This window comes from Vombatus ursinus, unplaced genomic scaffold, assembly GCF_900497805.2.
Source record: "Vombatus ursinus unplaced genomic scaffold, bare-nosed wombat genome assembly UNPS02014812.1, whole genome shotgun sequence".
In the NCBI taxonomy this organism is placed as follows: domain Eukaryota; kingdom Metazoa; phylum Chordata; class Mammalia; order Diprotodontia; family Vombatidae; genus Vombatus; species Vombatus ursinus.
Genome location: NW_020954590.1, coordinates 7,146,791 through 7,162,347, shown reverse-complemented (window position 1 = coordinate 7,162,347; position 15,557 = coordinate 7,146,791). Strand labels below are relative to the sequence as shown.

The 15,557-nt window shown below is 36.3% G+C and overlaps 1 protein-coding gene across 1 annotated transcript in view; it reads right to left on the bottom strand.

Moving 5' to 3' along the window:
- LOC114053675 (clavesin-1) overlaps positions 1 to 15,557 on the bottom strand; it is a 184,563-nt gene that overhangs the window by 105,132 nt on the left and 63,874 nt on the right. Inside the window, exon 2 of the mRNA XM_027876783.1 lies at positions 10,228 to 10,402. Within this exon, the coding sequence (XP_027732584.1) occupies positions 10,228 to 10,402 (175 nt within the window). The remainder of the gene's footprint in view (positions 1 to 10,227; positions 10,403 to 15,557) is intronic.

Below are 15,557 nucleotides of genomic sequence, written 5' to 3'. Positions count from 1 at the left end.
TTTTTTAATTAGTTTATTTTTAGTTTTCAACATTCACTTCCATAAGCTTTTCAGTTTTAAATTTTCTCTCCTCCCTTCCTACCACCCTCCCCAAGATGGAGTGCAATCTGATATAGGCTCTACATATACACTCCTATTAAACATATTTTCGCATTAGTCAAGCACAACACGTTTTTAAGCTTAATCTGCATTATCAGTGTTTTCTCCATCAGTTTCTTCAATCTGAAAATCAACGAAACATTCATGGCATTGCCAATTTCCAAGGTATAAAGCTCACACTGAAAATTTAGCAATTGGCTTGTTTGAACAATGAGCTTATTTGAGCTGGCTCCAGCAGACTGCTACAGTAGAAAGAGCAGTGAATTTGAAGTTAAAAGCCCTAGGTTAGAATCTTGACTCTACCACTAACCAGCTGTATGATCTTGGGCAACTTATAAAACTTCTTAGGACTTGATTTCCTCATCTGTTAAATGAGGGATTGGGTCAAGTGATCTTTGAAATGCTTTCTCATGATCCTCCTATATTATGCAATATTTAGAAAATGTCAGTTCTGCAGGTTATCAGCAAAGTAAACATATTCTCTTCCTTCAAAGATTTTCCCACCTAAAAAATTTTCCTTCAATGCACAAAGATTTTAATGATCAATAAGAGATATCATATGTTTTAATGCTGAAAATAATTCTTCATGATCGAAGGAAAATAACTTTTGCTTCCATTGGTCATGGTTCTTTTTAGGTATAGGGAATAGATTTGTTTCTGTACTATTGAGAGATAATTTAACATTGCATGCTACCCAAATACTTAGAAAACATCAAAGTACTGTTGCCTGGGCTAGTGAAATTAAACCAATCTTAGAATATTAAATGGTGTCAATGAGAAATAGGGAGCTACCTTGTTGAGTGATAGCTAGTGAACTAGCTAATGAGATCCAATTTACAGAGATCTAACCTTAGAGAACTGTGGGAATATATTGAAAATACAATTACATTGATTTTAGATTCATATGAATTTAAGAGGTAGAATAAGTTCTTTACAAAGCATATATGCAATAGTTACATAATATATATATATACAGTAATTAACATTCATGAATATATGTAATATGTCTAAATACACATATATTTCTAATACCTGGTTTTTCCACAAAAGAACTATAACAGAAATGTTAGTATATGCCCTCCTTCTCAAAGATTCTAATCCTAACTCAATTCACCTTCATCAATGAACATCTAATGAGTAAAGGAGTGGAATTATATACCAAGTTATCTGGTAGGTATTGAAAAACTATTATTTCTACTGCTACTACTACCTACCTACCTATTTAACTAACTAGCATTTATAAGGTTTGCAAAATACTTCATACACACACATGTGTGTATATGTATATACAATGTACATATTTGTGTGTGTATATATATATATATATATTTATGTATATAAATGATCCTCAGAACAATCCTATGAAATGAGTCTTTATAATACCCATTGAAAGACGAAGAAATTGAGACTGAAAGAGGTTAAGTGACTTAGGGCCACACAATGAATAAATATCTGAGACAAGATTTAAACTCAGGTATTCCTGACTCCATGAAGGACATGAAAGAGAGGATATGTGAAAATGTAAGGTGAAGGTAAGAGAAAGTGAGAAGGCAACTAACTCAGAACTTTGGAACACAAAGTACTACCCTGATACTTCGTCATGGCATAGACATGACTAGTTTTTGAAGATTATACCAGAAAAGCCTAAGTTCTGGTAGATGGAAAAGTTTGTAGATAGTCCTAGCAATAGAATGAGTCTACTTTCCAAGGACCAGTCTGTCTAAGTATGGAGTGGATTATCACCAATGGAATGGTCTCTTGGTGATGAATTCGCTGGCTGTAGCAGCCTATGAAACAAAGAAAAATACCAGTCTTCAAGCTCCTATCTGCTTCTGCACTTACACTGGAAGGAAAAGGGGAAAGATATTTTTTCAGATTATTCACATTAACAGTTTTTGGTACTCTTAAATATAATATCCTTGTCCAAGGATAAGATATTGGATGTATTACTGGAGGAACTAAATCCTGTCAATCTTGACACTTTCTCCATAAACAAAACCAGAAGAAAAAAGAATTCGGTGGAAGACTTTCTGGTTCACAGGTTCTCCTCAGAGACAAAGAAAGGAGCTAGTGGAATTGGTTTTCTAATGCATCCAAAGGTAATAAGTAGCATAATTTCATGGAACATTTGGCTTACATGTTGCAGCGCTGATGATACTTGCTAAAAGACCACAAAGAACATAATTACAGATAATGTACCAACTATTTGTTGCAGAGGATCAAGTCACAGAGAAATTCTGTAAGAACTCAGGAAGACTTTTTTTTTGTGAGGCAATTGAAGTTAAGTGACTTGCCCAGAGTCACACAACTGGTGAGTGGTATATGTCTGAGTTCACATTTGAACTCAGGTCCTCCTGACTCCAAGGCCTGTGCTCTCTCCACTATGCCACCTAGCTGCCCCTGAACTGCACTTTGATATAGTGTGACTTTAAAGGTTTTCAAGGATGAGAATCAGGATTATGGAATAAGAGACCAAAGACTTGTAAACTGAATTAAAATCTCACCCCTCTACATCATGAGTTCTTTTTTAGAGAAAAAGAATCTGAAGGCACTAAAGATGGTAAATATCAAGCATTGTCACAAAAAAGAAATTTATTATATTTTAAGTCAATAGATGATTCATTATTTATGTGGATGTCATTTTTGAATTAGCTTCCCATATTTAATCAGACCACTCATTTGTTAGTACAAAGATAAAAAATTAATATGAAGTTAGATGAATAAAAATGAGAAAAATATATAGTGTGTGATTAAAACAACATCAACCTTACCTATCTGAGTAAGTTCTTGATGCACAAAAGTGGTAATAGAGGAAATAATCACAAGACCAAAGGAATCTATAAACCACAATGGGCAGCAAACACTTGACCTACTTGTCAAGTAGAGACATACAGTAGCCAAGGGCAACACCAATTAGAATATGAGTCTATTTATGAAATTGTACAGAGAAAGATAGAGGAAGTTCATACACAGTGCTGCTTCATAAAATAGCAGGAAGAAGCAGAGGAAAGCTAAGATATCATGAAGGCATTTAAAGATGAAACTGGAAGTACAGCAATAAGAGAAAAGATGGATAAAATCTGTAAATATTATTGCAATTTTTATCATCGAAGACAGTGCTGCTGCCACATTTAAACTCTAATATCACAGACCTTGAGGAACAGAAATAGATAAAGAAAAGAAAAATTGTTGGACTAGACTAAGTACACTAAAAGAAGGTTCATGTTGATGACAATACAATTGCGCGGGCATTGGGGCATTGACTCACGAGGTATAGGAAGAAGGATAAGATATAAAAGGGGTGAGAAAAAATCTTGGACCATTTTATTAACAAAAAGATCACCAAGAGAATGTCAGCTACTGCCTATCCATACTCCTTTCCCATCCCACATTCTTGATTTGGACATCCTTGAAGTGGATGTTAGAACGAAATAGGCAAACTTTCATTAGTGCTATTCCACAGTAGACTATTTTTATCATCAAATAATTGACTGAAAGATACAAAGAATGAAAGATCTTACTATGCTAAAGTTTTGTTAAAATAGTATTTGGTTCAGGAGAGCAAAACACTACCTTAAAGCTTCTCCAACAAGATGTATATGTGTATGTGTCAAAAATGTTAAAATTATGTAAGATTCCTTGAGAGATATTAAAGATAAAATTTATGTGATGACCTTTTGATAAATAATTTCAGGTAAGGCATAAAACAAAGGAGACATTTGCTTAGTAAATGTTATTACCACTTCCATAGAAGAGATCCACTTAAGAGTCAAGGGGAAAAGAAGGGGAATATCAGCTGTCTATAGTGTTCACTATTTCATTACGCTAAGTGCAGCTTTTAGATAGGGAAAGGAGAAAATACTATGGCTTAATTTTTTTTGGTGGGGAGGGAGAGGCAACTGGGGTTAAGTGACTTGCCCAGAGTCACACAGCTAGTAAGTGTTATGTGTCTGAGGCTGGATTTGAACTCAAGACCTCCTGACTCTAGGGCTGGTGCTCTATTCACTGTACCACATAACTTACCAATACTGTGGCTTTTAAAGATGGAGCAACCTAGTGATGTAGCAAAATTATTTTTGCCATTTGCTGGGTTGGTACCCAGCCCCAAAGATGGAACAAGTTGTTCTGGATAATACAAGGAGCACAAAGGACTTTGAGTGAGATCAGTTTTTTGTTTGTTTCTGAACTTTACTAGTCATTCTGTTGAGGATTTGCTTACAATGACTGGATATACTTATTTATACCTTACAAGAAAGATAAACAACACAACAAAGAATTCCTTTCTAAAAAAACAAACCACATTGTCCTAGAAAACACTCCAGTTGGGTTGTTAACCTTATCTAAAGAGCTTGTCTATCAATGTGCATGTCACAGACACTGAAAATTTACAATCTGTTGGGCACAGAGTTGAACAGGAGGTTGAGGAGAGTGGGCTGAATTTCCTTTCAGAAATCATGGAATTCTTCTAATCATCCCAAACTTCTCCCCTAAAGTCTCCTGCTCTAATCCATTCTCCACACAGCTGCCAAAGTGCTTTTTCTAAATTTTGTCTGATCATGTAACTTACCTATTCAATAACCCCAATGCTTCCTTAGTAACTCTAGGATCAAATATTACTTCTTTAAATCACTATTTCATGCAAGTTTTATGGTATACATAAATATGAGTGTATTAGCACTTGTATATTATTTATAAATAAGTAAATATTCACTTATTGGGAAAGGCTCAAAAATTTGCTAAAGTGATGCGTGACCAAAAAAATTAGAAACCATTTTCTGGATAAATCGATATGTGCATTAAAGGTAAAGAAAAAATCATTACCATGTCTATTAATAAACACTTCATAAATGTCAATGTACTTAAAGGAATCAGATATTTTTAAATGGCCAATAAGACATGTGGCAATAGGTCTTTTAAAGTAAACATGTTAGCATATTAAGCCCATTTAAGCATCCTGCTTGGTTGAACACTGATAAATGTTATATATTGATAGCACTATTTGGGCTATGATGATTACTAGGATGATTCCACGTATCAATTTGGAGATATTATAGGCCTTGAGAGCCAGAATTCAGCCACTGGCTCATTTCACGAGAATTTCCCAATGGAACTGAGGACAGTGCAGCTTATACGTATAAAATATGGCATAGATATTATTCTAAATTTGGTTACAGATCAATTTATTTGAGATGTATGACATACAACAGTTCTCTTAGACATAATTGAATATATTTAAAAGTTTTAAATTTAATAGATTTAAATAAGATAGCTTTTAGGTATTTGCAAAATCCATATTCTAACGAAGATTTTTTGAAATGAAATTCCCAAGATATCTATGCAAATGGGACAATTTAATAGTCTAAAAACTGAAATGTCCCACAATGCATCTCACTAACAGATTAATGATAAAGTTATGATGGACTGACAGAACATGACTTCAGATATTACTACCAGATACTTCCTTTAAAAAATAATTTTCTCTGTAATTATTGCTACAACTTATTTTGGGAAGAGTAATTCACATGCCATTTATTCTAGCACAATCATCATTAGTCTAATCATCATCTTATAAAGGACAGAAAATAGGAGAACTAAATAGAAGTTTCTCTCTAAGGGTCATTAGCCCACTTTCCATCCCCTGGACATTACTTGTTATCACCTCTGCTTTCAGGTTAATAGGACCTACATGTACACAAGAAATAATCAGTTTTGCAGAGGAAAGCTGAATGAGGAGATTCATGATAATTATTTTCTCTTTTCCTGGAGGTTTTGTGCCAAGAGATCTCATTTATCTTCAGTGGCTCTTTTGCGGGGAAAGCAGGTGGCAAACATAATCATTCACACATTCCAATCCAGGATGTTGAACCACAGGGAGGTTATTGCAGCTGCCTAAGATCACACAGCAAGTCAGAAATGAAGGAAATGCTTTGGATTTCTGTTTTCTCATGAATTCCACATTCCTTATTCACTGTACCATTTACTTAGAATGCATTGCTCTTGATATCCATTCAGAGCTTCTACAGATGCTAGTAGGTTTTGAAGAATGGATTATAGACAATACATGGTCTTTAATTTTCTAAGTAGGGCACATGGATTTAACTTGTCTTTGTGTCATTAAGAGATGTACCATTAAATCCCTGTTTAAAAGCACTGCACAGTTAAGAAACAATATTTCTGAGGAATCTGTTCATGATAATAAGAAAAATGTTAATGACATTACAATAATTGCAAAGACAGATATTATCATAAGAAAAAATGTATGCAGTCTTTCATGAACTAATTGTGAGTTAATCCAATTCCTTTTCAATGCATCTTGGAAGCCTAAGAGCTAAGAATATTATGAAGGAAAGAATTCTGTTTATGTTAAGAAAAATATGAAGGACGGTTTGGAGGGCCTGAAGTAGGGACTATGTACCCATAGTGAATATTATGGAAGATGACATCAAAGGTTCAGTTAGTTAATCATAATAACCAGCTCAACCTAGAGAATGGATAAATGAAATTCACAGACAATCCAAACAAGCCATTTCAGCCTAGTTGAAATTCTGGTTCTCCTACTTACCACCTGTGTGACTTTGGGGCAAGTCACTTAACTCGGGGCCTCAGTTTCCTCATATGTAAAATATACACCGTGGATTCAGCTATGTAATATACATCTATATCTTTCTATCAATAGACTAAATGATCTCTTATGGTCTATCCTTTATCTAAATCTATGATCTCATGAACTGCTGTTTAATATGGTAATATTAAATTGAAGTGGTTTAAGTTTTATGTTCTTTTCTTTTTCCAGGCATCAGTGATACCATATTGCATTTGTATTCTGCTTTATAGCTTTTAAAGTACTTTCACCTACAGTGAACACAGACTCACAGAATCCTAGTGTCAGAAGGGCACTAAGAAACCATGAAGTCCAACCTCTGTACAAATACTCACCCACACCCTTCTTGAAGACATCAGGAATCCCCTACCAACCTAGGCAGCCCCTTCAACTCATAGACCATTCACATTGTTAGCAAGTTTTCCTTTTATCAAGAAAAAATGACTTCTGTAACTCTCATCCCCACCATGTCTATCCACATTGTTTCCAGTTCTGTCTTCTGTGGACAAGCAGATCGTTGAATTCCTTTTCCAGTGACAAACTCAGTTACTTTAAGATGTTGATCACATCCCTTAAGTCTTCCCTATTCCTAGCTAAACTTAGCAAGTTCTTCAACCAGTCCTTGAATGGAAAGGTCTCATATTTTATCTCTTGTGATTATCACAAGAAGCCTACTATGAGATTCAGCAGTTATTATCTCCATTTTATTGATGAGAAGACTGAGACCCAGAAAAATTAAGTGATTTTTATAATGTCAGACAATGAATAAGTGACAGGGCTTGCAGAGAACCAAGGTCTTGAGGTTCAGTATTGCTTACTGCAAGTGAGAGAGGATGAAAAACAAAAAGCAATAAAGATAACAAAATATGGAAAGTATGAAGAGAGGAAGTAAAAAGCCCAGGTAATCTTAGTTAATTGGTAGTTGGTCCTCTGGTAACCTCTCTGGATAATCTGAAATCAGCATTTGTGTTCCTAGAATAGGACTATCTATGGGAGAAATTCTTTACAAGAATATTTCATTGGTTCCTGAAATTTTATTTTGGACAAACCAGCACAAATGCTTCCTCTTTAATACCATCACATAATCTTTCAGAGCATCTGTTGATTCCTAATTTAAAGCCTTAGATGGTAAGAAAATAATATGGCATCCATTTATGATGGATTAAGGGCTGAGGCAAAACCACTAGGATTTAAAAGTCTGATACCAGAGATGTCAAGTATTTCAAACAGGAAGGTCAGGCCAGTAAGATAGTAATTCATCCCTCAGGCTTAATTTAAAACTCTCTTTGATGGTGGTTTTAAAGAAGAGTCAAGTTATCTGTTCAAAAATATAATGGAGGGAAGAGATTTAGGGGAGGAAAAGATTTGAAACCAAGAGAAAAAGACTAAGAAGAGAACACTCTTGAATATTTAGAGTTACCTAGTAGATTCCCTCACCCTCACTTTTCTTCCTTTTTCAGGTAAGATTTTTAAAGATGAGGCTCAGCATGAACTTATTCTTTGGAAAGTCAAGGTAATAATAATTTTAAAAATCATTTATTCATTATTGATAATATCTCCATGTTTTCCAACATTGAATTTTGAAAGTCAAGAAAAATTATGTACAGAAACTATTAATTTTTATTCACTCTTTACTAAATGCTTGGGGTATGCAAGATATTGCACAGATGTCATAGAACCCTTTAGGGGCTAATATTATTAAGGAACATGGATTATTACTTGCCCTTTGGTATGTAGAGGTGTTTTTACACACACACACACACACACACACACACACACATGCATGCACTCCAGAGCCTCCCAGGGCCTATGTAGCTCCTTCAGAGAACAGTTTGCAGATAAGTGATGCCCGAGGCCTGTGTTGAAGATGTTACTCTGAGGAAGGGAAATAAGAATAAAAATAATAAATAGTAGTAGCAGCAGCAGCAGCTAGCATTTATATAGAACCTCCAGGCACTGTGCTAAGCACTTTCCACATCATCTTATTTGATGTTCAAAACCGGGGGAGGTAGATGCTATTATTATCTCCATTTTATAGATGAGGAAAGTGAGGCAAACAGAGGTTAAGTGACTTGCCCAGGGTCATGCTGCCAATTAAGGCCAGATGAACTTTGTATGTGTTAATTCGGATTTTTCCAATGCTTCAACTATCCCTGGGTGTCAGTGAGGAGCCACTGACACCCGGAAGAAGCTACATTCACTCATTTAGGCCCTGTTTGTCAAATGGACACAAATGTCACAAGTAGAGCTTACATAACCAAAGAGATAGAACTGGTGCAGGAGGGCCTGGATTCAATCCCAACTCTGCCACTCGCCATCTCTTGTGTTTTGAGCACATCATTCATTCTCTCTGGGCTTCAGTCTTCTCACTTACAAATTGACCAAATGATGTCTGAGGGGACTTCTGGCTCAGCATCTACGATCCTACCAACCTGGAGGTGATTTTAGCGCTTAGCAAAACTGGGTAGCCATGGAAGAAAAATATTTTAATTCGGAATATTTTAAAATATATCTATAACTTTGTAATAGTTTGGTATTATAAAAATGACATTTGTATATAGTGCTTTAAAATTTGTAAAGGACCTTACATATATTCATATGATTCTTGCAATAATCTTTAAAAGGTAGGTGCTATTGTTATCCCCATTTTACAATTAAGGAAACTGAGGCTAGGAGAGGCTAAGTGACTTTGCCCAGGGCCACACAACTAGAAAGTGCCTGAAGCAAGATTTCAGGTCTTTAAAATTCCAAGTCCCAAATTCTCTCCACTATACCACTTCCCAACCCTCTTGGATATAAATTGCCAATGTTGAAATGATGGTGTTAGAAGGGACCTGAGACAACATCTGGTCCAATCATTCCCATCCTGCTATTGCAGAAATTCTTTCTGTAGCAGCTAGATATTGTTTTATCCATTTCCTTTAAAAGAATACAGACCATCTCCTAAACACTGAAACCATGAGCTATAAATCAATATTCATGCAAGATGCATTTCCCCACCGGAAATCTAGGGAAGCCCAAGTTCATGGGATATCGGATCCCACAGAAACCTTCTTTGAGTACACACAAGAAGGCAAGTACTTTAAACCACAAAAATAGCCCCTACTTATATCTGCTGCCCTAGCCCTTCCTTCCTTTTGCTCTCTTCCTAAGTACATTCCACTCTCTCCCTCCTCTCCCCCCATACTTCCTGTCAGACAGATGTGCATGTCTTTAATCTTTATGAATCTAAATGGATTAATTTAAGTGTAAATCTCTGATCATTATTTGTAATTGTTTTAGCAAGTAATATATGATTGTGGCAAGAATAAAGTTTAGATAAAAACAAAAAATAATAAAATACAAATATCTGAGGCTTAGGCTGGGTAAGAATTGGGGGGCATGTACAGGTGAATTTTATCCCTTTTCACTCCTTTTAATGCAAAATATTATTCAGATTATGATTAACACACACACATGTGTGTGGGCACACACACGCAATTATTAGATATGCATTTCCATGTTCAGATAGATGTGTACGCACATACCTGTAACCCTTCGATGGCCAGTTTGAGGATTGAAGGTGTTAGTTTGGAGGCTTGTTTGAAGGAGAAATTGCTCCAGTCTATAATTAAAATGAAACCATTTATCTGAAGTTCTGGGTCCTCAATAAGAACTTCCAATGACAGCAGAATAGCCCGAAGAATGTCGGTGAAGGAGTTCCTAAGGCCAGAGCAGAAACAAAGGGATGTTTGTAATTATTCCTAGAAGAAAACAGATCATAATGACACAGAGTTTATATACAAAAATAAAGGGGGTAGGTCTGTATCCCAAAGAGATTTTTTTAAAAAAAGGAAAAGGATCTATATGTGCAAAACTATTTACAGCAGTTCCTTTTGTCATCACAAAGAATTGGAAATTGAGAGGATGCTCATCAATTGGGGAATGGCTGAACAAGTTGTGGCATATGATTGTGATGGAATACTATTGGGCTATAAGAAATGACGGGCAGAATGCTTTCATAAAAACCTGGAAAAACTTATAGGAACTGATGTAAAGTGAAGTGCACAGAACCAGGAAAACATTGCAATAGCAATATTGTATGATGAACTATGAATGACTTAGTTATTCTCAGCAATACAAAGATCCAAGACAGTTCTGAAGGACCTATGATGAAAAATGGTATCCTCCTAAAGAGAAAGACATAAGGGAATCTGAATGCAGATTGAAGCATTATTTTTTTAAACTTTCCTTATTTTTCATTGGTTTTCTTATCTGTTTTCTTTCACAACATGACTAACATGGAAATATGTTTTGCATGGCTGCAAATTGCTTGCCTTCTCAATGGTGGGGGAGGGAGGTGGGAGAGAATTTGTAACTCAAAATTGTAAAATTATTTTAAAAAAAGTTAAAATTGTTTTTACATGTAATTGGAAAAAAATAAAACATTGATTTTTTTTAAATTAAGAGGGTGATATGCTTTCCCCTCTTCCAGAATCACAGACTTCAGAGTGATTTTAGTACTCTGGAAAGAATATTCTGAAGAGATATGAAAATGGTGTCTTCATCATAAAGTAATAGACTTTTAAAGCTGAAATGAACCATAAAAATCAATTAAGTACAACCCCATTATTTTGTAGGTGGGAAACCGAAGTGCATTTTTTCTCATGGGGATAAAGAAAATTTGTGGCAGGACTGGGATCTTCTGGCTCTCAGTTTAAAGTATTTTTGGCACACCACAATAGCACTCCATTTCTAGCTATTCTGTGCTGAATATTTAAGATTTCACTGAATCTGGAATCAAATCCCAACTCTAGATGTCATTTGGCAACTTTTATTCATGGCTGGAGACCACAGAGCAACAACAATCCCTTGATTTTTACTGAAGTGGCACAGTGTCTGTCTCAGGTAAGGAAACAACTTCGAATGAATCAGTAACCATGGCAACAAGCAAACCTGCATAAGCAACCAAACACTGTTGAAATGCTGCACAACCTTCTAGATCTCAAGTACCATCACTCCTCCCCATACACCAGTCTACTTCTGTGTTAACTCATTTTCAAATATGAATAAACAGAGAGCTAAACACCCCATGGTAAATATTCACATATGAAAATCCCTCTAGGAGAAATCCAGGGGATTTTTACAAGATCTCAAGTTTTGTGCCCTTGTTTGGGGGGATCAAAAATGCACACCCCAGGCAAGGATAGGTGCAACCATTCCTACTCATTAGAATAGGAGTGGCCAGTCCTTGGATCTCTAAGAATTCCAATATTTTGGGAATCAGAACTCACAATTTTCAGAACTGAAATAACAAAAAATGCTAAATAATGAAAGGTTATGAGTGAACTATTTTAGATGAGAAATCACAAAATCTGTGATAGGATCAATCAACCAACAAATATTTGAGCAGCAGCTGTGGTCAGCATTATGTACTAATTTTTGTGAGAGGCACAAATAAGTAGAAGACCTGGGGGTTCCTGCTGTCAAGGAGATTTCAATTTGATTGAGAATGATAATAATAGCTAATCTTTATAATGTACATTATGGTTTCCAAAGAACTTTACATATATTGCCTCATCAATCCTTGTAACAATCTTTTAAGGTAAGTGTTCTTATTATCCTGATTTTACAGATGAAAAAATTGAGTCTGAGAGAGGTTGTGACTTACTCTGGGCCACACAGCTAAGAAATGTCTGAGACAAGATTCAAACTCGGATCTTAACCCCAAACCCAGCACTCTATTCACTATACCACTTCTCAACTCTAGGAGAACAGGCTTGGTGACACAGCTTGGGGTGGAGGGGAGAGGACCATCAATCATGCCAGAGATGACCTCTTGTGATACCTAGGTTATGCTAGGCTCTTATCATCCCTACTCAATTCATTGTGGGTCACCCTGGCTCAGTTCCCACATAAGAGGATAGATTTGTGATGTGGAAAAGGACAAGACATTTTATATGAGGGACTGGGGACTCACTCGCATTTATTTGATGGACTTTCCATCTGTGATGCCATAGGCAAGTAAGCACCAATTTATTTGGAAGCTGGACATTTCTAGTTTGGAAGGCTCCAGGCATTGTTAAGGAGTAGAAGAATCTAGAAAAAGGGACGGCAAATGAAGGGGCACCAGTTTTGAGGAGGCAGTGACTATAAATCTGAGACAGTTTGCTGCAACAATTACAAGGCATAGTCTCCCACATGATTCAGTTCAAAAAGCACCCACTATTTACTGTGAATTACATTAGGTGATGCATAAGGCAATTTTGAACAAGACTTTGTCTCACCCAGCCAGGCACTTACAATCCAGTTGGGAAGATAAGGCCCTGACACAAATAACTACAAGACAGATCAGAATGTTTTAAATGTGGGAAGCAATATGACCCCCAGGTTAGAGAGTAGGAAGCCTGGAAATTGAGATGCTTTACTGTCCTTTCTGATCTCTTCTACTGGTTTCATTTATGCCTTCAGGTCAATCTCCTATGAAAAATGAATCTTCAGCTAGCAAGTAGGATGGCTGGGAGGAACTGCCTCTAAATTGGGAACACAAGGTCTTGAAAACACTAGGTGCTCTGGTCCTGCTTGACTTGGCTCAATTGGAATGAGCAACAACACGTTCTGAGCCTGCCCTTAGCTCAAAAGTCAGATTACAGAATCACTTGTTTCCGCCATGAGGATCACTCGTAGAACGGAGACCTAAGCTTAACTGTGCTTCACTGTCATTTTATGAGCCCTTTATTCTCATGAAAGCCAGTCATACAAGTATCTTTTACTCTTGAATTCAGGTCAATTCTGCCACTGTTTATGTGTGCACAGCACTGTGCTAGGCACTAAGGAAGGTAAAAAGTTTAGATAAGACAGGATCGCTGTGTTCATGGGACTTAGTGTCTAGTGGAGATTGGGAGTTGATATAGCTATTTAGATAATTGTAATACCAAATCTTACATACTAAGTCTATTAGAGAGATATTCACAAAACACTATGTGAAGTCTGAGGAGAGACAGCTGATTATGAGATGGAAGATGAAATGTTTCATGGAGGAGGTGTTACTTAAGTTGGGTTTTAAAGAATGGATAGGAATTCAACAGAAAGGGGGTGATATTTTAAGCATAAAGAAGAGCATAAGCAAACACATAGAGGTGGTAAAGAACAGGGAAGACAGGGGAAAGGTGAGATGTTAGACACACACATATAGTATGCTAGGTAATGCTTATTATTTTTATTATATTATATTATATCTAGTTTTCAACATTTACTTTCACAAACTTTTGAGTTTTAGATTTTCTTCTCCTCCCTCCCTCCCTTCGCCCTCCCCAAGACAGCATGCAATCTGATATAGGCTCTACATATACATTCTTATTAAATATATTTTCATATTATTCATGTTGTAATGAAGAATTAGAATGAATGGGAGGAACCAAGAGAAAGAAGAAACAAAAAGAAACAAAAAAGAGAGAGCAAATAGTCCCTTCCATCTGCATTCAGACTGCATAGTTCTTTCTCTGGATGTGGACAGCATTTTCCATCATGAGTCTTTTGGAATTGTCTTAGATCCTTGTATTGCTGAGAAGAGCTGAGTCTATCAAAGTTAGTCATCACACAGTGGGGCTGTTACTATGTACAATGTTTTCCTGGTTCTACTCCTGGTTCACTTAGCATCAATTCAGATAAGTCTTTCTAGGTTTTTCTGAAGTCTGCCTGCTCATCATTTCTTATAGCACAATAATATTCCCTCACAATCATATACCACAACTCATTCAGCCATTCCCCAATTGATGGGCATCCCTTCAATTTCCAATTCTTGGCTACCACAAAAAGAGCTGCTACAAATATTTTTGTACATGTGGGTCCTTTTCCCATTTTTATGATCTCTTTGGGATACAACCCTAGAAGTGGTATTGCTGGGTCAAAAGATTTTTATTTCTTAATATGATAGAATATACATGATATAGACAGAAATTCAAGCTTTAATTCAGACTTTTCAGGATACCTACTATATTTTACCACATACTCATCCCTTGTTTTTTTTTTAGTCTAAAAATTGGTTTATAACCTTTCATCACACAATCGTCACCTGGTATAATTTTGTTCATCATGCAGCTTAAAAGGTAAACAAAGCAGCAATGTATTCACTAGTGGCATGTGGATACAGATTTATCTCTCGCACATGTGCAAGCCTCGAGCCTAGAATTCTCAGCGCACATGCATTGTCAGCATATTTCTGAAAGCCGGCTTTTGTTGTTTGTTTAGAGCGCTGCATTACTAACTGTATTGTCACTCAACCCCATGAAGAGCTAGGCACAAGGGGAGCAGGCGGGCAGGCGAAGCTACCAAAAGTAAGTCATGTGATATGGTAAGACTTGCATCTTCCCAATTTTAACATATATTCACAAGTACTCCACGTATCCTAATCTTGCACCAAAGACAGTTCAGTAATAAATGACACCAGCACAATTTTTTTAAAAGCTTCACATAATGGTCACAATCCACTTTTTTGATAAAAAAAAATGGCATAAAATGTGGTGAAACACGGTACCTGAGGCTGGAAGAATAGAAACTCAAAAAGGGGAATGATTTCAGACCATAAACATCTCTCTGTTAGTGCTGTGAGTTTGAACTGACTGCATCTTTCTCCCGCTGTGGCTAAAAGGCATAGAGATTAAAAGTAAATTTTGGTATAATGCCCCCTTAAGGCATAAGAGATGGTGTTTATTTGGGAAATGTCTTGCTATGTATCTTCCTATTCTACCTCAATTAAATGCTATTTGTTTGAAGACTCGTGGGCCTTTTGTTTGGTCTGCCGGAGAAATGTTTTGGTGGAGGTTTGGGCTGTGGTTTTAAATAGGTGATGCTACAAAATGTCATATTGAACCTTGGA